This window comes from Anarrhichthys ocellatus, unplaced genomic scaffold, assembly GCF_004355925.1.
Source record: "Anarrhichthys ocellatus isolate YVR2014 unplaced genomic scaffold, GSC_Weel_1.0 scaffold13, whole genome shotgun sequence".
Lineage (NCBI taxonomy): Eukaryota > Metazoa > Chordata > Actinopteri > Perciformes > Anarhichadidae > Anarrhichthys > Anarrhichthys ocellatus.
Genome location: NW_022280043.1, coordinates 142974 through 167392, shown reverse-complemented (window position 1 = coordinate 167392; position 24419 = coordinate 142974). Strand labels below are relative to the sequence as shown.

The 24419-nt window shown below is 39.0% G+C and overlaps 2 protein-coding genes across 5 annotated transcripts; one reads left to right on the top strand and one right to left on the bottom strand.

The window, feature by feature from the left end:
- Positions 1–2332: 2332 nt before the first annotated feature.
- LOC116386717 (protein NDRG1-like) lies at positions 2333–7505 on the bottom strand. Its single transcript, XM_031853173.1, has 12 exons — positions 7307–7505; positions 6516–6621; positions 5999–6119; positions 5791–5853; positions 5610–5670; positions 5233–5319; positions 4909–4965; positions 4606–4772; positions 4273–4372; positions 4058–4093; positions 3902–3953; positions 2333–3588 (listed from the first exon to the last, which is right to left on the bottom strand). The coding sequence occupies exons 1-12, from the start codon at positions 7355–7357 to the stop codon at positions 3374–3376; spliced, it is 1116 nt and encodes a 371-aa protein (XP_031709033.1). The 5' UTR covers positions 7358–7505; the 3' UTR covers positions 2333–3373.
- Positions 7506–12924: 5419 nt separating this feature from the next.
- On the top strand, positions 12925–23985 carry LOC116386925 (protein tyrosine phosphatase type IVA 3). 4 transcript variants are annotated; one of them, XM_031853523.1, is made up of 7 exons: positions 12925–12942; positions 18037–18501; positions 20031–20168; positions 20380–20472; positions 20604–20734; positions 21161–21235; positions 21564–23985. In XM_031853523.1, the coding sequence occupies exons 3-7, from the start codon at positions 20061–20063 to the stop codon at positions 21679–21681; spliced, it is 525 nt and encodes a 174-aa protein (XP_031709383.1). In that variant the 5' UTR covers positions 12925–12942; positions 18037–18501; positions 20031–20060; the 3' UTR covers positions 21682–23985. The 4 variants fall into 4 exon arrangements, with proteins under 4 accessions (XP_031709383.1, XP_031709379.1, XP_031709380.1 ...); XM_031853519.1 differs by lacking the exon at positions 12925–12942 and adding an exon at positions 15071–15406; XM_031853520.1 differs by lacking the exon at positions 12925–12942 and adding an exon at positions 15481–15741.
- Positions 23986–24419: the final 434 nt, after the last annotated feature.

The following is a 24419-nucleotide window of genomic DNA, read 5'->3' as shown; positions in this document are numbered from 1 at the left end:
GCTGCTGCTGCTGCTGGAGCCTGAGCCTTTCCAACATGGCTGCAGCTGGCTGGGCTCACTGACAGCAGGAGAGGGGCCCTATACGTGTCCACCACACACAGCATGGGCCCCCCAAATGATTTTATATAAGACCACAATTATTATTCTTCAATTTATCTTTTCAAATAATGTCATGGAGCGTAAAGCTCAACAACATTCCCAATTCCCAAATTACTTTACACTGTGCAGTATGTGGTCAAATGTATGACTGTCTTTAGGGTCCGTATGGTGGTTGAACAGGGAATAATTAATATGTAAGTAACATGAAATTGCTCTCCACTTTTTCAGCCCCACTTTGGGCGAGTAATCACTGTGCTGGGAGGGCAGCCATCAAATCCACCTCATAGGACAAATCACAAATGTCTACCAAAGAGGAAGGCCATTTGCAGGATTTAGTGTTTTTGTGATGCAGCTACACCTATAAGCACATGAAATAATAGGAAACAGAAGATGTAAGAACCCACAGTCGAGCTAGAGCTTATGTCTCATGCTTAAGTGAACTCTTAAGAGATTTCTGTCATACATTATTCATCATAGTATTATAATGTAAGCCAAACAAAAGAAGCTTTGAAATAAAGATGCTCCCCAAACACACACACAAACAAAATTATTGTGACTTTGATGCTGGCTGCCATTATGCTGTGGTGGGTCTGTGTGTCTCCACTGTCTCGCTGTCACCGCCCAAAACAATCCGTCTACTGACGGGCCTACACACAGTCCCACCTACACATACAGTACATTCATGCATGCAGCTAATATCCACACACAACTGCAGACACATACTCAGTTCAAAGATTATTTGCAAACAGAAGAGTGATGCAAATTATGGCACAAGGGAGGGAGACACTTAGGTTAATTAAAACTCACGACGTCATAGTTACATGGTGTCCGCTGGGCCAGCAATATACTCCACACTCGTGGCAGTCACAATGCTTAGCAGCTGTTGGGGGGGGGACACATTATGTTTTGTTTAAAATGAATGTATCCAAACAGCATGGGGGAAAAAGGAAAGGGTAAATCAACCATGAGCCATTTGCAGATCGTAGGCCCCACTTATATTCGGTACTGTATGCAGGTAAAACTCCACTGTATACTGTAGTTAGAGCGGTTGATGTTGTGTATCACACAGATATTTTCTCGACAGCAGTGTCTGTGATGGAGCTGCAGCTTTACTTAATAGAGTTTTATTTGATTCAGATTTAAACATAGTCAAAATGTACGAATAGAGGCACAAGCGAAACGAAAGCCAGTTTCCAGATTTAAGAAGGGGAAGTATATTAATACACTGAGGTCATTGGAATGACTCCCACCTTGCTTGCACATTTCTTGTTTAACTCCTCCTTGATTTGTTATTTTTTGCATATGTGGTACATAATAAGATGGGTTCTAAACAATGAAAAATAGTTATAGCTTAAACAGGATCAGGATTATCAAAGAAAACAAAAAAGGATGAATCTCTCATAGCATATGAGTGTGTACGGGGATTGAATAAACAGGGATTAGAAACAAAGTATTATACAGTACAATGCACTTTAATCCAGCCTTCTAGGAAGGGACAAGGCTAAATATGAACCACAAAAGATATTAAAAAGATCAATGCGTGATATTAAAAACCGAGCAGATGCTGGACATTTGACATTTGACTTGAATGTTATTTGTCTGCATGACTGCTGGTGATTCACTGTGAAAGAGAACAGAAGAGGTTATATAGCGCCATCTAGTGGACAGTTTGGAGAGGTACCCTATGATTTTGTTTTCAACCAGATTAACATTAAATGTTTGTACATCAGACTATACCATCAGAGCATGTTTATACAAAGTACAATCTCTTTGCAAAATAATGAACAATGTTTCTTTAGAATTGAATACAATCCGGTGTGGTTGAGAACTTGCACACACACACCATCAATTGTGATAACAAGAAAGGCCTTCCACCATCATGACAGCCATGATGGGGTTTTCTCATCACACCAGCAGTAATTGGCATCTGGTGAATTGAATCACAGTAAATAGACAAAAAAAAAACAATGTTGATGGACAGCAATGACCTTTTGCATGACATATAAAGATTGATGTAATTAGATTTCCCTTTTTGTAAAAGAAAGTGTAGACGTTCCTGGAACATTTACTGATGTTTTGATCGCTGCTCTCAATTGAAATACTATCTGAAGTATACTGTATCTCGAATGTCTTCTTTTTCACTTAAAAGAGTAGGACTGTGTCACTGATTTAGCATTGCACATGAAACTATCAGACTCGTGACTGAAAATCGAAGACGCAGAACCAGAACATATTGTCTTTTTTATTTTTTATTCATTTTACAATTAATCCAATCAAATAACCAAGATTCAATGGTGATTATATGAACAACAGTATTTTGTCAGAATTATGTTGTTTGTATTACTGTAATAATCACAATCTTATTTGATAGCTGGTTTTGTCATTTGAATCCAACATGTTTAGTTGTAGGGCTGCTAAGTTCAAGATGCATGACAGTGATAGCAATAAATGGTAAAATAACAGGTCACAGTGTTCTGTTTTTCATATGTAGAATAAATGAGGGCCACTTAGATGACTAACAGTACAATAAACACTTACATCTGTTTTAATGATTGAATTGAATGTAACATGTTTTTACACAAACAATATGACTTTGTTTTCACAAAATTGCCAAAGCCAGTCCAATTTAAAACAACAATTTCTGATCTTAAACTTCTATCAGTAACATATTACCGGTTTATATCACACAACTCTCACCGTTGCATATAATCAATACACATTAGCTATGAACATCCAGTTAGTACACTAGTAAATACTGGATCTTTTCATTTTAATTATATTAATAACATGAATACACATCTGAGTTTTACATAAACACATAATTTCCAAAGAAAACATTTCAGCTTTCACAATTTCCTCATGTAGTGTCTATTGTGATAAATATCAGAGCAAGAGGAAGAATCTCTGGTACTAGATCAGTCGGGAGAAGAAAAGAAAGAAAAGAGAAAAGAAGACGAACAGGGACTGTGAGAGAAACACATCGTAAAGAAGGATACAGAGAGACATACAGCAACAGTTCAGAGAGAAGGAGACCAGTTGGATGGAGAGATTGGGAACAATGCCAAGAGAGAGACGCAGGAAAGGTTTGTGCAGTTGATGAGGGACTCAGAGGGACAGCGCAAAGTCACATGAAGGTTCACGACCTTTGACCTTTCAGCTGGAGATAGTGCAGAGTAAAGGGCACGACAGAGAGAAGCTGTCTGGGTAGATATAATGAGGTATGCTTTGATTTATGTGCATGGAATTTAGTGCAGAGTGTGCTGTAGGACTCCGCTTAAGTGGACTTTGACGAGATTTGGTTACTGTTGGAATTACACTCCATGGAGACGTCGGTGTGCGAGCGCCCGCGCTTCTCCTCGGTGCTGTGCGAGTGTGTTCGGACACACTGCAGCTCGTTGGTGTGCGCGCGACTCCGAGAGCCATCGACGGACGAGATGCTGGAGCTGGAAGCCGTCCGGGAACGAAGTCTAGTCATGCTGGCACTGGACACTGGAGAAAGAGGAGAGATGTTTCTTATATTCTGCAACAGCTTTTAATGGTGATTAGAGTTTATTCAATCAACGGTTTGCACAATATTGATTCAACCTATGCCTTTATCATTTTCTGCCCTAAACGCCTCATGAGGGGTTACAATAATCCTCTCATTTACAGGAAGTGACGTTTAATAGGGGTTTGTTAGAAATAAACAGAGGAAGAATTGAGTAGCCGCCATAACTGACAGAGATGGGAATACTTTCAGGACTGATCTCTCATTTGAGATAACTCTAATTTAAGATTTGGATAGTTTAGGCGAGTGACTTACAGTATCCCATGCCCTGGATGAAATATTTCAAAGCTTCAATCACTTTGGCTGGCTGTGGAGAGAAAGATGAAAAGTATTAAATATATTTCCAACCAATCAGGAGTGCAGATTCTACATTATTGCCAGCGGAGTTGCCAATAAAATGTCACAGCCCACCTGATCCACCTGAGGAAGTCCTCCACAGTCCGCCATCTAGAAGAGCAAAGTGCAAAAGTCACGCTTTACCCGGTGTTAGGTTAATGGACTTTCAGTTGAATTAATTACAAGTTGTTATTTGACAATAACAGATGACTCATTTCACAGGTTTGCAGCTTTAACTTTAATTATTTGGTTATTTGCTTAATTTTTGAGTCAGTCAGTCCTTTGGTTACCTTGAGCAGTGTGGTCTTGGTGGGGTCGAGTTTAGAGTTGCAGTCGACCACGGCCTCCACAGCTGGAGAATTATCTCCTACAACCAGCAGAGTGGAGCACCTGTAAACCAACACACAGACAGGTGAAACAGGCAGGAAAAGTAAGACACATAGGATAGGATAGGATTGACAGAGTCCGCTTCAACAATGTAATGATGATGACCTACACTTTGTTAGATGCTTTCTACCTCTTACCACTAACAAGGACATTATAATATGTGAAAAAAACATCAGACTATCCATTTTGAATTTCCTGCTACTATGCCCTCTGTAAAGATCAATGTTTGTACTAACTTGAGGGTTCTGGCATTGATGTTTCCTCCAGGAACAGGCCTCTCCACCTCCAGAGCGTTGCGTTTGCTGTAGGAGTGGAGGAACTGAGTCACGTTGGACTGGTTCATCGTTGTGGTGATGTTGTGACGGTATGTAGCTATGAGGTCATGGTTGGTTTCAATCTCATCCTGAAAAATCAGTTAGGCAGGAAGACAGAAATAATCTGTATTCTATATTTAAGACGGACTTGATATTTAGTAATCAAAGATGTATTTAAAGATTCACTTTTGTTGTCCTGGTAACTAAGTAAGCCTGATAGCTTACCTTTCCAAACAAGTGTGTGATGACTGTGTCCGGGAGAGTGTGGGTCCAGCCGGTGATCTTTACACAAAACATACACACAATTACATTCAGCTACATTCAGATAATAGCCTATAATACTATATCTACGTTACAGCAGGTTTAAAACAATCATGAAATGAAAAATCAAACACAAGGACAAACACTGTCACTACTCTTCTTGTGGCCTATAATCTAATATCTGTCAATACAGCCGGTTGTATTGATTGAAAGTAACACATTATTTGGAACAGGTGTTGATCTTATTCTACATACATTGTGGGTGATCACACCACAAATGCTGCTCACCTTGCTTGCAACAGAATCCATTAGTCCTTCAGCGCTGGGGTTGATGTTGATCAAGACCAATCCGTCCACCATATCTGGGTGATTCAGCTACACACACAAACACAGAGGACCTGTTAGTAATATGAATTCAATAACTCATTTACCTATATTAACATGTTTTTCTGCAGTTCTCTCATTTTAAGTGTGTCGTGTTCTTGGATTACATCATTGATTTCTATAGCCATAGATTTCATCTGATTTACGTAAGTGCTTGTGTACACTAGAGGGAAAGTGAGGGTCTGTGCCGACAAGTGAAAGTTTTGGCAAACCAAGTATCAAACTATGCTCTCATTACGTGTCAAGTTCAAATGGGATTTAGAGACGACATTTGAACTCACAGCAAATTTAGCAAGGATGTAGGCTCCCGCTCCAACTCCCAATCCGATCACCCTAGACAACCTGCAAAGCATACAATCAAAAGGTCAATCTGAGGTAGATCCTAGTGTGTCATGTGAAAATAGTCTAACCTTTAACGACAGGACAACTGAAAAGTGTTTGTTGAGTGTCAGATTAACTCACCCAAAGTGTTTGAGGACAGCGGGCAGCGCTTCAGACAGCTGGTCCATGGAAGGGTAGGAATAGCTGAAGGGTCAAAAGTCAACATAACCATCAGCAGGTGTGGGATCCACTCCCTTTTAACTATATTGAATTAGTTATTGGTGTATGAAATTACAGCATGAAACGTAAATACATTACAGACTGAGAAAAACAAAGACAGTGAACTGACTCATTATGCAGAGTTTTGGCTCCCTCATGTTGTCCTGGTGCTTCAACATGACAAACAGGCAAATGTCTGATGATTTCCCGCATGTCCTCGTGGTTGAAGAGTGTCTCAAAAGAGGACTTGTCTATGAGAAGAAAAAACAAAAATTACATAAATTCCGTTGAAATTAAGTGATAAAAGGTGATAGGAATATGAAATATAATATAAGGAAACAAGACACAAGCAAATAAAAAATATACATCACTCAGATATATATTTATTTATAGAGAATAATACATTAGAAATGCGCAAGACGCTTGGATTAAACTGTAAAATAAAGTGTTGATGGATATGAAATATTAGAAAGAATAGTTTGATGCATTCATGCAAACAAATATTATTTTTCATAATGAACCAACAAACTGTATTTCTTAAGATACAATACCAGGGAAATGTAGTTTTCAGCTTAGCTGATATAAACAAAGTGATGAGTGATGATGGATACAAACTTTACAAACACCACACTATTGTTGGGACTTACGGTTCAGTCCAACATCATGAAATGTCAGGATGACGGGGAGGTTTGCCTTCAGAGTTCCTGTCATGATGCAGTGGACGTTCCCATAGTGAGTCTCCACATGCTCCTCCTAAAAAATAATTTATATTGGAGATAAAACTTAGCTGAATTTCAGGAGCAGGACCATACCTCAGCCACTCCCCTACTTCCGGCCACACTCCTATAAATACCCACCGACACTAAACCTCGGCTTGCCACGCCTTTCGCACCCCACCCTCCCTCCCTCTCGTTAAACCACTTCACTAAAGGTTATCTTCCCCCATAGTCAACATCCACTGTCCCATATGGACCGGGGGGTCTGCAAGGCCCGGGAGCCGCAGTGGACCCTCAACCTAGCCTTTCCCCAAACCGCTTCATCCAGGCTAACCTCCACCAACCATTCCTCAAACTCTCCAAACAACCGACGAAGGCTCGCTCTGGCCGAGGTGGGGCCCTAAGCTAGTGAACTGGTGTTTATGTGTGGCTGAAGTAAAACATTTACAAATTAAGTTTATGTTTTAGCAGATTAGAGCAGTGTTTCTATAAATTTTTAATTTGAACTGATAATATAATATATATATATACTGTATATATATATATATACTGTATATATCTTCATAACATGACACCCAATTGTCTATGCACTCTATATGTAGCCATGCAGTAAAAAAAACCTGTGGTATCGAGGTAAAAGTCATGTAACTTTGCCCAAGGATTATAGCTGTAGCAGTGAATTTAGCAGCAAGGTTAACTTAAGCTCTCTGTGGGGTACTTACAGTGATTTGGAGGTCAAAGACAGAGTCACACTCATTCTCCTCGAGCACCATGGCTGCTGATGCGGAGAGATGTGCGGTAGATGGAGAGCAGATGTCCCGTGTAGATCTTGGATTCTTAAATTTTGAGGCAAATATTTTTTTATCCTTATTCGTATTTCTTGACACTTACAGTCCTGCAGAAAGAGACGACCTGAGAGCAACAGCGCGTTATGTGTGTGGACAGATTTGTTTGAGCTGGTTTATATATCCTCCAACAATGATCTGCCTCTAAGCCCTAACTCCAACCTGGTTTACACGTGACCAACTGGCCCCATCCTGTTTTAATCTGACCTCCGGCTGCTTTTCCACAGAAACAAGTCCAAAGGGGAATTAACCAGAAGATCTTACACTCAAAAACACAACTCTTTACTGGGATGTTTTCATCCATCTTAAGATACTTTGAGCAACATTTTCCAGCTGTAATTACAGATGATCGTGACATTTATTTCTAGATATTTATTAAACTTATCGTCTTTTAAAATCACCTTTGAATAATGTATTTGCATGTTTCATGCGCAACAACTGAAATGAATTGAAAACAACTAACTACGGTTATGTAGGGAAATAAATTGGACTAAATGCACACTTTACCCACTTACATTGAAATCACAGGTAAAGCTTGTTATTCTTGCTATGAGGCGTCAGAGGAATCACAACACGTTCAGCCAAGCCGTGATCAGTTCAGCTGTCTAATCTCAGCGAACCATCTGTTCGTCACAGCAAAACATTCAGCTCTTTGCAGTTAAGTTAACCTTGACCCGCCTGCTAACTAGTACAAGTTAATTTGGATTTGGTCATGTTGCTCTTACACAGCACTAATTAATCCGACATTATACAAGTACATTTAAAAAGCTGTGATACTCTTTGACTTTCTTCTAACTTCGTTTTTAAAGCCTTTTTTAAAGATGGAACTCTACATTAGCGAAGTACTATTACTGATACATCTTAGCCTTCAACTTCCCAAATCTATTAAATAAAAACAGATGGGATTCTTCAATGGAATACTTGTCTGGGTGTAGCATTGAATGACATAGTTGATACCTAGAAACTATTCTGTAAATATGTTTGATTGTTTATTTTATATGGTTTGAAAATGTTTTTTCAAGATAATCTAATCGTCACTTTACAGGGCAGTGTAAGGGAATTCTTCAAAAGTTGTTTTATGAATAATAGATGAATACATTTTCAGATACAAAGCAGTTGAATGAGGCTATAGACCAGGGGTCTCATTTATAAGTGTTCTTCCACGCGGTAGTTGCCGTGATTCACCATAAAGATCCACTGATCAGCAGGCTCATCTCTAATTATCAACATTCATGAGGTGCTTTGCGTTGACCATTTATGGTTGAATGTGGGCGTGTAGAGGGCGGGATGTGAGGCTGAACCAGCTGCACACATTTACAGGTTGATTTGGGATTTATAAAAGGAAATTGTGCACTGGCAGATGAGCAAGGTTTTCTAAATCTAAATATTTTTGGGCTACGTGCATTTGAACCTCAGCTATCCCCTCAGTGTAAAACACTGAATCCTTAACATTGTGACCGTCAGCATGCAGCAGACTTATTTATTTTGTCATTGTCCCTGGCATATATAATACTCTCTGTGATGTATTAGAACATGTTGTAGGGGTCTAGACAGCGGCAGGTGGACGACACTGCAGAGACTAACAGCTGGCTGAGCGGAAACACAGGAGACTGTGCTGTGACCACCTTCTTTATTACGGCATATTGCCTCCACTGCTTTGACGTAAAACACAGCGAGATGAGAGCTGAGTGTGTAGCAGGTTTAATCCATTTAGTGGTTGCAGATGGGTCTTACTCAGCCTCACGTCAGCCTGAAGCCATTTTAACGCCATCCTAACTCTGACTAAACTTTGGTCTACGAGCCTATTTCACCATTGACCACTGCCCCATAGTTTGTGATCTTTTCAATTGATCATTGTGTCACTTATTGTGCAAAGGAAAAAACATCAACCTGTATTTTTCTTGCTTAGATGTTTTGTTCTATAGTGTGTCTGAGGTTTAGAGTGACTGTATGCATAATCCCACTAGTTGTAGTATCAATATTAAAACACAGCAATGGCAATACCAGTCTAATACAACATCATTCTGAATACTGCTCTGAAGTAATCCCTCATTAGGTGGGAAGTAAATAAGTAGGGTAGGGTCAAATAATACCATACACTGATTCAGGATCCGAAGAATAAAGTCATACAAATGAAGAGAACACTTTAAACATCTTATGGCTACGTCATGTGAACAGAGTGACAGTGAGCCAGTGAGCCAGCATGAACAATGTCAGGACCCATACATGTAGCATTCATCAGCTTTGGTACTCAAACCCCACATTCATAAAAGAGCCATATGAAGCTGCAACTGATCTCAAACACTAATCTTGTTGTGTTTGTAGCAGCACATTCTGCACCTGTGTGTCATTTCCACTAGATGGAGGTAGAATGTCGACTTTCTGGATGCAGCTTGTCAACCGGCAGCATGAATAAGATCAGAATAAGATCAACACCCTGCTTTGTTTTTCACCTGACAAACCTTGTTTTTGAAATGACTGTTGCTTTATATCACAAGTACTTTGTATGTACTTTCCCATAGCTTGAAATTTACAAATGTGGCATTACATATATTCAATAAGATATCTGTGGAAGTCACTTGGAGCTTTTTTTTGTTTGTTTTGAAATCCATGTGGGTGTGTCTATTTCAAAACAGAAGGATTGGATGGTGAGATGGAAAGTGAGCTTTGAAAGCCAGACATCTCAGCATATGGTGAAGTCCTCCTTGACTCACGAGTATTGATCTGGAACCTTCTATTTAACCTGTTGCACATGTGTTATGGACATTCTGTGTTGTTGGCGAGAAATAAGTATTGCTTCTATAACAACAGGTTGCATGAGCGCATGTATCCTACACTTTATTTGCTTTCTTTCTTCATGATCTTCGGGGCTGCAAGGCTTACTTATACATACTTACATAATGTTCCTGGCAAGTAAAGTTGCATTGTCATGCTGACAGCTGGTTGTCAAGCAAACTCTTCAGTCTGCAGGTGAAAGTCCTGCTGTCCAACTCTCAGCTTTCAAAAACTCTAATTATACACACAGCAGCTGCTGCTGCTTGCCACATGCTTGACTGTGTGTGTTTGTTGTTTGTGTGTGTGTGTGTGTGTGTTATTAAGTATGTATAGGATTTTTCTCTGAACCTGTGTGTGTGTGCGCGCGTTCTCCTGTAAGTATGTTTCTGAGGTCGTGTACGTGTTTATGTGCACAAACACACAGGCCCTTTCCACACTTCCTTGTATAGTATGATCAGCTAAGGGTACAGTATGACATGTTATTTTCATGACCTGGCTAGAAAAAGAGGTTTAGGTACAGTAGGTGATTTGCTGTGGGGTTAAGCCTTAAAAGTTTGATCCCTGAAACAGTTTTTTTTAACTAAAAGTAAAGTAAAGGTCCACTAAATCTCCCCAATGGCTCTTAATCCTTTTCTGGTTTTATTTGATTTAGTTTTAGAGACCTGAAAAGCTGCAAAAACTATCCATTATTCAAGTGAAAACAGGCAAAGATGAAAGAAATGTTGGATATGTTTTCCTGTTTTCCTAACTTGGTTATCTGCTTGCGATCCTTCAGAGTTATTTTGCAACCTAGGGGGGTCCTGCTATACATGACACTGTTAAATATAATACAAGTCGTGTATCTATTAGCACGGTATTGCATTACATTTGATCATAATGTCCTGTATCATATCATATAGACAAAACCTGCAACACAAGATCCCTCCAGATCAACTGCAACCTGCAGTCATCATAAACTGGTATAGGTAACACTGACATACAGTAACTAATCATTTGTTTCCTTGAGTAATCTAGTTGAACTTCAAAATATTAGCATGGCTCAAAACAGGAAGCCCCTGAAATAGGATATGATCCAACAAGCAGCATAGTGCTGCTTCTCCACCACGCAGTCCTCCATGCTGCGTCTTCATGCACTCCGTGTGTGAAACAGGAAATGGCAGTTTACAGTATAAAATATAAAACGGTTGGGAGAAACCCCTTTTCATATCCAGTTTCATAGTTGCTCCGGGGATTACACAGTATTTCACACTGCTGCATGAGTAGTGTGCCTGGGGGACAGAATTACAAATTAGTCCAGGGGAGGGGACGCACTGTGTAATTGTATATATCAACATGGTTCAGCACCATTTCAGTCATTCCTCAGGAGTGATTGACACAGAAATTTATAGAGACATCAGTAGTCAGGACATGGATTAATGAAAGATTAACCTTGTATCTGAGTAGTTTAAAGATAAAGATGGATAATTAATAAGGGATTACCAACTGTAATTACAGCGTAGTATACAAGTCATTACAAGAGTAACTTTACTTTAGAAGCTAAGCTTTGCTTACATCCTTTGCTTACTTGTATTGGAGTATTTTCACAGTGTGGTATTAGTACTTTTACTGACGTAAAGGATCTGAATGCTTCTTCCACCACTGTAGTTATTCATACCATTGTAAACTGGATGATAAACCAGTCAGTTATAGACTATGGTTAGATCACTGTAGGTCAGACTTTTTTTTTTACAGGAGGCTATGTCTGTATTCAACAGCCACAAATACAACAGAGGGAGACGAGAGACTGAGCCAGATTAGAGAGCTTCTATAAAGGTAATCGGAGGTTTAAATAGCACCAATCATTACATAAAGCCAAGAATAGCTTTCCAACGATAATCTAGTAAATCAACAGGTAAACAAAACTTGACAATCATACGAGAAATAGTTAAGTAACAAACATGCAAAGTAATGGAGTGTGTATGTTCATAGTGTTAAATGTATTTATGCAATGTCGTTTTATTCTCCAGCAAACCTCTTAAACTTTGGCAGCAGCATTGGTTCTTCTTTAATCAGTAATTTCACAATATGTCATCTTTTAAATTAAAAAATGCACTTTGACAAATACACACACACACACACACACAGTTTGACAAGATATGAATTGAAGAATATGTTTGGCATGACTCAAGATCAAGAGATATAAAGTGCCATTGTCATAGTATTTAGCCGTGTTGTCATGGAGGCCATGATTTAAGAGTTGTTACACTGGAAGGGTTTGATATGAGACAACAAGGTGATAAATTATCCCCTTTCATAGTTGCTGCTTTAGTCCAACTCTGGCAGGTTAGTCTGAGCATAATGATTCATAACTTCCATCATGGCCACCATCAGCAATGTTTGGTTTATGAAAATATGGCTTGAACTCTTCCTTGACATTTCGTTAAAGCTGAGGTGTAAGGATTGTGGAGCCTTTGCAGGTCAGACCATTGCTTTCATGACGCCACAGCCGGCGCACAAAGTGTCCTTTCGGCTCTGTCAAAAGCACAAGACTGCCAGCTGAGAGCTGACCTACAGGGTGTCAGCTCACATTTCCAGAAAACATTGCAGCAACCCTGTTTAGGCCAGTGCAATGCTGTTGGTAGTATCAAAACAGACGGTCCCACTGGAGCTGACTGTTCCTCAGGAGGATCATATGGATGAAGCCTTGAGAGGAAGAGTATGTGCATTGACAACAAGAAGACGGAGGGACGATGTCTCTGGTGTGTAATGGCATATATTTTATTCAAAAGTTCAAAAGAAACTGACATTCGTAAAAGAGCTCTGAGTGGTCAGAAGACTAGAATGGCGCAATACAAATACAAGTCCATTTACCAATTAACTTTAAAGGGATACATTCAAATGCTGCTGAAATTGACTCACAGATTCTCAACATTTTTTACATAAAATGCTGTATACAAAACATAATATAACATATCATGAATTGCCAAATGCGTAATCACACTTCAAGAAAATAATTGACAATGTTTCTGTCATGTTATCTATAAATATTCAAGTTTCCACTGCATTAAAATAATTCTCATATTCAATTTAATTTATAACTCAACCTGTGAAAACAATGGAAATCCAGCCTTTCCACACTTACTTTGATGTACTTTTTTGTTGAATGCTTAGGTGGATTATTATCTCCGCCCCGGAGATAATGAGATCAGTCGTGTTTGTGTGCGCACCTGCACAGACCCTGTGCAGACATCTGCATATTACAGTGAGAGTGAAAAACACGTCTGACACACTAGTGGTCTACATTAGCTAATTGTAGTTTGTATTCATTTAATTAAACATTACTGTGGTTGCTGCAGACACTCCTGGCGGAGATCTGCACTCTATTGAGTGCACCTTTCTAGTTTGTTTTATAGATGATTATTAAAGCAATGCAGTCAGTCAGCCTCAATAACCCTGGTTGTATGTATAACTCAGGTAATGTTTATAGTCTGTCTAAATTGGCTTTGTGATCTCAGAAACAAATTGCAATGTCACCCTCAAACTTTTTGTTGCATGCCGTGCCCATGTTCCTGTCTCTTTTGACTGTTTACAATCATAGCGATGCCACCTGTGCTTTGAAAGGTGTAAAATACACGTACTGAATAATGTGTGAACAAGCCATATTCACCTCTATTCTATGTTTAGATGTTGTTTGCAGTCAAAGGCAAACTAGTACCCTCTCTTTTTCCATCTTAGGTTTTCATCTGTCTAACAGCCACTTTGTTTTTGGAAACCCGCTGATCACCACTTCTGTCTATATTTACACTGATTATCTGGAAACAAAGGGGACAGGTCACCATAAGGAAAGTATCAAGTGAGATAGCACTGGGTCATCATACAGAAGCCGAATGCTTCTCACCATAATGCAAGCAACAATCACAGCTCCATTTCTGAGAGCATGTAAACACACAGAAAATGACTTAAGCAATAAACAGCAGTCATGATCCTGAACGCTCCAATTTGAATGTGATAAACTGGAAAGCGTTCAAGTAGTGTGTTTTTTAAAGTTCTGTGCGTGGGGGAACAGTCATGTCAACCTCTACTCAAAGTGATTGATAGTGAGTGAGGCCCCTGCTTGTTCTGCTTTGAGACGTCTGTACATATGACTACCTTGTGACTCTCTGCACTCACATATCCATCCCGTAACCTTGTAAACAAACCTTAAAAACTCAAAAATACAAAGCTGCATGGATTTTTTTGGAAGCCTGCTTTAAATGACATGAAAAAAAGTGTCCTGCAATTTTCCCTCTTTTTATTGAGTCTTTAGACAAACACTGAGGCAAAGCGCTGAGGCAACAGCAGTAGTAGTTCCACACAGTAGTTTGGCTGTAGGAACACAAACAAATGTGAGACTATTTGTCAGTTAAGGAGAAAGTCAATTCCGTGAACTGGGACTCAAAGGTTTTACTTGTCCAATATGTCTGGTAGTAACTCAAAGGAACGTCTATTTTTAGTTGGTACATGGAGGGACAGGGGGGAGAGAGGGAGAAAAGGAAAACAAGAGAAGGTCCAGACAGATGTGTCAAGACAGAAACAACCCATTGGACCTCCAGTTTCACAAATTATTTTCGTTATATTTGAGAGAAACATGAACTGAAATCACTGATCTGTCATGATCGTGTTCCTGTGCACCGTACTGAATGTGAGACCACACACTTCCTTGACCGAGCCTTGTAAGCATCAGCCTATAGGAAGGGTGAGGAAAGGGGAGGACAGCAACTCTTCTTTACCCTGGAAGAGGGGAGGGAAAAAGGAGTGGAGTGGATGAAGAGCACGAGGAGGAGGGAGTGAGGCTCTTCTGCTCTCCCTCTAAGAGCATTAACTGTAGAGTGTTCTGGTAGTGACAGGGCTGTCAGGGTCAGATGACTGCTCAGCCTGATTAGATCAGCTCACAGCAGATCCTCAGTCCAGAACACTGCAATGCTACAGCAAGGTAGAGCCACAAAGTACAGTCCAGATATCGCAACGGTTACTGATAGGCCGGGAGGTACAGGGAGAGTTCAGTGTTACAGTGAGGCAGTGCAACAGGTTGTTGCACAAACACTTCATTTTCTACTGGTTGACTACCAGACATTACAGCTTCCAGAGGCAGAAAAAAAGACTAAAAGTAGGTGGACTTTTCTGTGGCAAAGAGGGAGAAGAACTAATATTCAGCCTGGTGTTGGAGATGACATTGAATAGCAGGTAAGGACTATCACTTTATAGATATGTTGCTAGATACAGTGATCAAGCTAATCACAGTTCTTCACTGGAACAGACCGAGTGAGAAGACAGGGCTGCACTAGCGTTGCAGACTGTTGCTTCCACAAAATAATTGTAGTGTGTCATAGAATGAGCTGCTCGTATAGATACAGCTATAAATACAGCTGCAGGTATTCAGTGTCTACAGGAGTTTACTATAACAGGCAGTCAGCTGGTTGTAGGTCAGCACTCACACTGTTGAAGGATTACTGCATGCTTTTGCGGGACTAACTGTGGTTTGTGGATTTTCCTGTTCAGCAGCAAAGTTGTCCACTGAGGTAAGAGGGAAGACTGTCTGTTTACTGTTTCAGAAACAACTCAAATGTAGGCATTTAGCACATCTTCTCTTTCAGAGTGACTTGTGATTGGAGCTGCTGCAGAAAACTTCCTCTGTAGTTGTCAACAGAGGTGAATGTGTAAACAGGATTGGTCCTTTTTGAGGCTACTACTAACCTGCCTTGTTGTTGTCTTTACTACTAGCCTGCAAGGTTACTGTGTTTCACATTGCACGTACTGTAGAATAGTTTGGCAACCTGACGCAGCTCCAAAATAATATTGAGATCCATTTTTAACTTCTTTGTGACCTGCCCCAGCCTGTGACACGGAAGCAGCCAGGCAGCCAGGCGACCATGGCGACGCACCTGTTTTTATAAACTGAACTGCGCTCTAAGGTGACAGAGAAGATCTGCCTTACAGTTTCAATTGGAATTACTGCTACCGTCTCGTCATTTCCCTCATGTTCCTTTATGCTTTCATATGATATTTTTATATTCAGTCGCTCGGCTTTAGAGGTCAGCTAATGTCTGCTAAATGTATGCACTACTTGTGAAAAGTTAGTATTGAAATATGTTTAGATGCTTTGGAGCTTTTTTTTTATACCTCGTCTGTCTCTCAGTTTCAGTAAATTCACTGCTTGGTCTTGTCTGTGACAGTACAACATTTTTGCTTTCATCCTGTGTGTCTCATCCTGTGTGGCATCTTTATAAAAACTCATTTAAGTAGTTGTTCTATCGACACTTTGCATTGACTGGATGGAAATTTAATGACGTCTATCCTGATTAGTGGTAACAACAGGATAAATTCCTAATTATAGATAGTCAACAACCTGGAATAGACTGAGAGTTAGTGAGTAAGTCGGCATGTGATTATGAAGAGTGTGTGTGTGTGTGTGTGTGTGTGTGTGTGTGTGTGTTGTATTGTCTGAGCTGAGATGAAGAGGTGAGGATGGATTACCCAGAGTACCTCTGGACTTTTGCTTGTTGTTTGTCTGAATACAAGATAATCAGCATTTGTTTTTCATTTTCTTGGTCAAGATAAAATACTTTTCACCTAAGTCCATCATGTTTAGTGCCAGCCTTTTATACATGTGATATTTCAACAGCTTTATCAGACAAGTTTCTTTCTAAATTATTACTTGTCTACCAAGTACATTATTGAACTTGTTGACTTGAGAAGAAACTGCATTTTTATTTCCAAGCAGTGTCCATCCTTTATCCTTGAACCAAAAAAGCATATTGTATATTGTCTTTTACATCACAGTATTAAGGGAAATGAGCTGTTCAAGACACAATATTATCTTGGCTAAAGGTCATCATTTAAATTTTGTTAAGCTCAAACTAAATATAATTTAAACATATGTACTTACATGTACTTATCATCATCACACAACTACTGTCTGCATGACAACATATGCCAAAGTTTATGGCTGTTGTTGCATTTTTCACAAAGTAGTGATCTGACATACAGTACATAACCAGTCTATGAGCCCTGCTCTCCCTGAAGTAGCCATTGAGATAACCTTCCTTTTTATTTTGTTCTACGGTTGGTATTCCAACATGTGGTGTTTTGTCCCAAAGGCTGAGGAACTGCCCTAAAGTTCCACTACTCTTCTACATTTGCATCCTCCTATACTTTAAGTATACCACTGGTTTTCTGAATGTATCTATTTTTTCCCTTCAGACCAAATTTGATTTGGTTGATATTGTGCAGGCTAATATAATAACGTTACCCATATTTTGTGAGCCTCGTGTATTAGATTTTCTAGGTCATGCTGCATCTGACATCAGTTTCCCAGTATTCTTGACTATTTCATGAAAGTAGAACCACTTTTGTGCATCGTTCAGTGACTCCATACGGTGACAGTTTACTGATCATTGTGTGTGTCCAGGCAAGGTAGAATCAAGAATTTAATTTTAAATAATTACAAGGACCAACAAATTTCCAAAAGTCCACTTAGGTTTATGAGTGATGGACAAGTCTGACCTCTTATAAAATAAAATAAAAAATCTGTCAATTTCATTTAGTATTTGAAACTGATGCTTTTAAAATCTGTATAAATGCACATGTGTGTGTTTATCTAAGTGCATTAGCCAAAGCTTCCCTCCTGTTTGCCTCCATATTACTGACGAAGACTGTCATTACGATATTTTGCCATACAGTTTAAGCTGATCTTTGCAGAACACTGGAACAAATGCTGAATTATTGATATTTGATTTGTACCAATTGTAATAACTGTTTTTCTGAAAGTTGTTGATTTGAAGAGTTACATTTATTTTGTATGTTTTGCAATTTAGAATTGCTGGTTGATGGAGTCTGTGCGGCGGAGTGGTGACTACTGCCACGCCCAACACATTTAGAGCCTATCTGGGATGAAGCTGCACCATGCAGTCCTGCGGCCCTGAAACCTGAAAGAACATTGGCCCTTGCCCTGTGAACCAGCCAGTTCATGGGGTAACACGTGGAGCCTCAACACTGGAAGTTAACTGGAGAGAGAAAGAAAGAGTGCTACTGAGAGAGAAGGACCGAAGCAGTGACAATCAGAGAGATAAAAACAGAGAAACACTGTAGCTTCCTGGACTACAATCAGCTGATGGAGTAAAACTGTACTCAAGACAACAGGACCTCAGAATTGGGAAAATACCTTAAAGGCTAAAAACAGTATCCCAACAGAAGGTTCAATAAGAGACAATAAGTCCAGAGTTACCTGAAGACCTGCTATTAGTTGAAAACACAGCAGCTACCTACAGCTGGAGCTAAAGGTGAGAGGTGACTGTTCACCTGAGCTTCACTAAATATGGTGATGCACCAACACTTTTAAACTCCTGCATGTTACTGACTTGTTGTGACTTGGTTATAGGATTCTGTGGTAGTTTTTTTAGTTAGGTCAGTGTGAGCTAAAATCAGCGTTTGGCTTACCTTGTAAGATTTATTTACAAGAATGCTTTCATGTTCCAGGCCTTGCATATAAATACATCACGCTCCCTATTTCCAGAACTAGTTCATGTTTTTTTTGGGAAGTTTTAGCACAGTATGCTCAGATGAAATGTCTTTCTCTGTAAATAATACATTGACAAAGCACACACAATATTTGAAATACAGCCAGTGCCAATGCAACTGGGACGAGGAGTGGCCTGATATGCTTCTCCTGTGTTCTAGGGTGTTCCTTGAATCAGACGCCAAAGTCATCACTGTCTTAGTTTATCCATTTGTTTATAGTATGTGAAGAAATTTAATGTAATAAATAAAATGTGCCCTTATCGGGAAAATGTTACAGGTGCATTCACGAAATCCAAGATTCGTGAAAAATATGACGATATGAACGTTTTTCATTTAATTTATTTTAGCAAACCCACACAGGTGTTTTTAGTTATTCTGGCTGATTAGAGCAGGTTGAAATTGGGCAGAGCGATGATAAACTAACAAAATATATCTGCAGGCCCCTATCACAGCAGCCGGTTTGAAATGTCAAAGCAGGGTAAACACAAGTGTAATTGATCAAATTGATTACGGTCTAGCTGTGAGTTATAGTCATTCCAGTGAGGCAGCATGCACAATACCAGGGCCCTGGTCCACCTGAAGGGAACAGGGCCACAATTAATGCTTCTAAACTACACCTGTGTTTACCCTGCAATGATATGTCATAATGGCTGCTATGAAAAGGGACAACAGATAGAGTTGTGACCAAAGCAGAGAAGTCAATCAAGTGTCTGTACCCACCCACATAGTTTTGAGATGAGGTATAATCAAGCAAATAAGTGAAAACAACTGTGGGTGGGGTGGAGCCCTTTAACTACAGCACTGCATTCCTCTTTGAACACTGTCCCTTTACGAGATGTGCTTGTTTTGTCTCTATATTGCATGATGCTTACATAAAAGGACTGTAAATATGTGACCTTGTGAAGAGTCATGAGGTTTGGTTTGGTTGCGTTTTAAACATTTTCAGTAATGGAAATCAGCCATCATTCCTTTCATCATTTACACCTGTGCTTTTCCTAATGTCAAATGTCAAATGTTTTCCATGAAATGGCCTCTTGGTCAAAGACATAATAGTGATGTTTAATGGAAAAATGATTGAGAAAAATCTGACAAACTACAACGCTTGCAGTCAGCAAAACACATTTTAACTTTGAGGTAACTTGAGGTATTAAAGCTCTACAAGACCTTCTGGGGACTGTTTTATGAGCAAATGTCTAAGGAGCTTAAAAATGTGAACAAAATGTGGCTCAAATATTTGAAACCAAGTTACATTTTTAGTTATAAACTGTACATTTCTCCCCAACATTAAAAGGTCAGAGATCAACCTGGGATATCAAAGATCATGCTGGCCAACATGAACCGTCCAGCGCCAGTGGAACTGTGCCACAAGAACATGAGATTCCTCATCACACACAACCCCACAGACAGCACACTCACCTCCTTCATAGAGGTAAGAAACTTGTGTCTGTGTGTTGACAGACCCCATCAGTACACCGAAGAGCTTCAGAAAGCTAACATACAAAAGCATGTACCTCATGTACTGCATGTTTCCCTTACTGATGACATGCAAACTGAAACAACTAAGAAAAATTGAATTGAACTGATCTACGTGTTTTGACTTAGTTGTGAAAATGATCTCCTACCGCTGTCGTCACTTTCAGGATCTGAAGCGGTTCGGTGCCACCACAGTTGTTCGTGTCTGTGATATCACCTATGACAAAACACCGTTGGAGAAAGACGGCATCACTGTGGTGGTACGCGCACGCACACACACACACACACACACACACACACACACACACACACACACACACACACACACACATAAACTTAGTATGACAACACAAAGTAACAGAAGTACTGTAACTGTTCTGCTTTTTTTCAGGATTGGCCGTTTGATGATGGAGCCCCGCCCCCAAGTAAGCTGGTGGATGATTGGTTGAGTCTGCTGAAAAAGAAGTTTCAGGAAGAGCCAGGATGCTGCGTTGCAGTTCACTGTGTGGCTGGACTGGGGAGGTGAGAGACAAGAAAACCAAAAAAAAAAGATTTATTCTGATATAGTTTGTATTTGAAGTGAATCCAAGAGAGGGAGACGCACAAACACATGCACACCAGGGATTAACATGTAGAGAAAGTTTCATATTTTTGGTTAAACTAGGTCAGACCGGTTTGATTACAGTCACACTATGGTTATTGTCCAATACTTATGATGATACTGTACACAAGAACAACAGTAGTCTTTGTGGCATTGGCCTCTCTTTTACGTGTTGGACACTTTACACATACACACACTTACAGATTCTAGTTTACAGGAGCTAATCGTTCTATCATACGGCATTACTGAAACTTTTTTAAAGATGCGGATAAACTGTCGTTATTTTTACACAGACGTCAGTCTCAACAGACATGGACGTGACTGTGTGTGTTTATGCATGCATACAGGGCTCCTGTGCTGGTTGCTCTGGCTCTGATAGAGAGTGGGATGAAGTATGAAGATGCTATTCAACTTATCAGACAGTGAGTACATTTATATCCTACATCCTCATCATGCAGAAAAGACAAATATCAAACAAATATGCAATATTAAACAAAAACAATATCTTATTCTGATTTTGATATATTGCACACCTGAAAGCTTTTTGTAGTATGTAAAGTACTTTACATGGATTAGGAAATCATCTTTAAACACCACAAACCACAATTTATGCACTTGAAGTTTTCTTTCTTTGGTGCCATCTGGTGGTGGTATCAAAGAAGACAATGTGGCAGACAGGAATAAGGGTAATCAAGAGGGGTTATGCCATTGACTTCCATCATACATTGGGTTTCTTTATGTGTGTCTCAGGAAACGTCGTGGAGCCATCAACAGTAAACAGCTAACCTACCTGGAGAAATATCGATCCAAGCATAGACTCCGCTTCAAAGACTCTCATGCACACAAGAACAAATGTTGCATAATGTGAACACACACACACACACAGACATCTTGTGGTCCTCGACAAATTCTCTCAGGAATCCAACCATACAAGCCTTGTGTCACCGTCACAAACATTTAATTTTGTATACAGGCTTTATTGGCCCATGTGTACCCTTGACTATTTTGACAGCAGTTTTAGCAGAACCCATCTTTGTTCCCTTGTTTGTGATGATCTCTTGAGATAGATTCGAGATTTGAGAGACAGATTACAGTGAAGAAAGATATGGCAAAGATGGTCGAGGGAGAGAAAATATCACATAAAGAATTCAATTTTGTCGACACAAAATACATAAGGTTGAGGCTTGGGAATCCAGTTGGAATTTTCAATAAAACAAATTCATACAGTGCTCCTCTGGGCACACATCGAGACAGATTTGGTGTAGCTGATTTACTATGATATACCTGATGTATTGGCCTTCAAAACCTTAAGTCATACCGGATATTTTGTGGAAATACCATTGAATTTTCATTATTTTGTACAGATATTCAACACGTTTAAACTTCACCATGATCCCAGTATAAAATGACATGCAGTATTTCTCTGTGTGTTTCTTTGAAATTATTTCATGTCATGAAAAACACTTAAGACACTTTTTAAACAAGAGCCAAAACCATAACACTGAAACATAGGATTAAAATCATTTTGGCAGCTCAGTGTTTTTATTGAGAATTAGTGTCAATACTCTAAGATGCCCCTTTTTTAAAAATGATTCCTGTTGGTGTCTGTTCTCAGAGTAACTGCAGATATAAGGGCTCATTTTTATCTCAGCATTTTCTGCCATTTATCTACGCTCAGAATTCAAATCTGCTTCTGAAATGCTAGATGAAGCAACTTGGTATATACATAAAGCAGTTATTTGGTTTTGTTACAGTTGCAGCATTTCTTCGTTGTGCTCAAGTTATGTGTTTACATATCAGGTTGTGGATTATATTATGCTCTGTTTGCTGACACCGACAGTAGGAAACATCTTTGTCAGCAGCAGCTGATTTGAAGTCAGGTTTAAAGTACATATGTATTATAAAAAAATGAATTGTTAATAATTTACCAGTAATGATACATTACACACATTCTAAAATGACAGAGAGATGTAAACTATTGTAAATATTAAATTAGATATCTATTTTATTCTCCTAGAGGTCAGGGTAAACCACTCTAATACATTGACTACAAAAAGTTGCAAAGAAATTAAAATCATTGCAGGTATGACAAATGTTTTTTTGTTTGCGTGTCAGGGAGTCATTTTCATTTTATTATCCGTTAATGACCCAGTCTCTCAGTTTTATTCCCTTGGATGATACATGGGTAAATTGAGATATTGGTCAAATCCTAGCACAAATAATGCTGGGCATAATTTAGACTAGGTTACACTATATTATACATATTTTCTTGTGGGGTGGAATTTACTTATTAATTTGTATTGATCCTGAATGAGGCATGTAGCCAATGGCTTCAGTTTTTGCTGAAGATGGAGCATACACCTTTTATGGATTAGTCAGTTGCTTGTGATAGTCTCCTCACCATCTGATGTCATGAACAATAATTTGTAAGAAAGAAATGAAAGCAAAGGGTGTACAATTATAGTAAAGAAGGAGAGAGAAAAGATAATGTACCATCTTTACCTGAAAGATTAACAGATTGGCTACAGTTTACTTGTTCATATGTGTGCGTGTGTTTGTTTGACAATGTGTGTGTGTATTTGTTTTGTAGTCTTTAGCCATTGTTAATCATTGGGACTGGCCTGAACACACTTTTTTAATGTAAAAACAAATACTGTAAATGTTTGTATGTCTGTAAATTATTGCACTGTTTAATAAAGGTTTTGTCATTGTCCCTATATTTTAATAGATAATAATTAATTCCTGTCTGGAATGTCCAATATGATCCCTGTTTTGCAGCCTTAAGTTCTATTCTGCTGGAAATGGTCAAACAAAAACAGCAGTTGTCAGGCATCTAATATGACTATACAGAAGGAAGCATATACTGTACATTCCCACCTAAACCAATACAATTTCAGTTCCTTGCTGCTTGTGGAGAAAACATAGTTATAGATTTAGCATTAAAACATGAGAAAAAAACAAATGAACAAACATTTATGTACAGTATACACATTAATAGTATAACTTTCCCTAAACTCTTGTATCTCATTAAATTGTACTTTTACTTGTGTGTTTTTGTTGTGTGCAATCATCAACATTTCACTTGTGTTGATCTAACTATGAGCTTGCAAGTGCTTGCACTGCCTTGTGGTGGATGTCTGTAAGGCCTGAAAGGATAATCCAGCCTACTTGGGTCTTTTCTACACTCTCCAATTTAAAACTATGTCATGTCTGTTCTGTGTCTCTATTTTTATGAAAATAATTTAGCATCACTTTCTCAAATCATTATTATTGTTATTGACCTGATGATCATTTTTATTTTGGCCTGGGATATTTTAATGCATTCTTAGGATTCCAAATTCTATATTTGTAATGGTTTTCTAGACACGTAAATGTTTATTTAGTAAATGAGAATATCTTTGCTGCACTTAGATATCAGATATTCTTCAGCCATATGTTAGTTATTATCCTGTAAAATGACATTTCAATTATTTTATTTACAGTCCCCCATTACCCACACTATGTAACATTGGAACAGGTATTACTCTATAAGACACTCTGTATTACTCCCACAACTTAAACTAAACAAATAAAAGTCTATAACAAGAGTGATGAGGCTTGTTAAGA

Bases quoted from the DNA above. Each gene is read 5' to 3' on its own strand.
- LOC116386717 (XM_031853173.1), bottom strand. From the start codon at position 7,357: ATGGTGCTCGAGGAGAATGAGTGTGACTCTGTCTTTGACCTCCAAATC. The intron at 4,373-4,605 runs GTTAGTACAAAC...GTTGGTTTACAG, and splicing joins ATCAATGCCAGAACCCTCAA to GTGCTCCACTCTGCTGGTTG. The intron at 3,954-4,057 runs GTGGGCTGTGAC...TTCTCTCCACAG, and splicing joins GACTTCCTCAGGTGGATCAG to CCAGCCAAAGTGATTGAAGC.
- LOC116386925 (XM_031853523.1), top strand. From the start codon at position 20,061: ATGCTGGCCAACATGAACCGTCCAGCGCCAGTGGAACTGTGCCACAAG. The intron at 20,169-20,379 runs GTAAGAAACTTG...CGTCACTTTCAG, and splicing joins CACTCACCTCCTTCATAGAG to GATCTGAAGCGGTTCGGTGC. The intron at 20,473-20,603 runs GTACGCGCACGC...GCTTTTTTTCAG, and splicing joins AAGACGGCATCACTGTGGTG to GATTGGCCGTTTGATGATGG.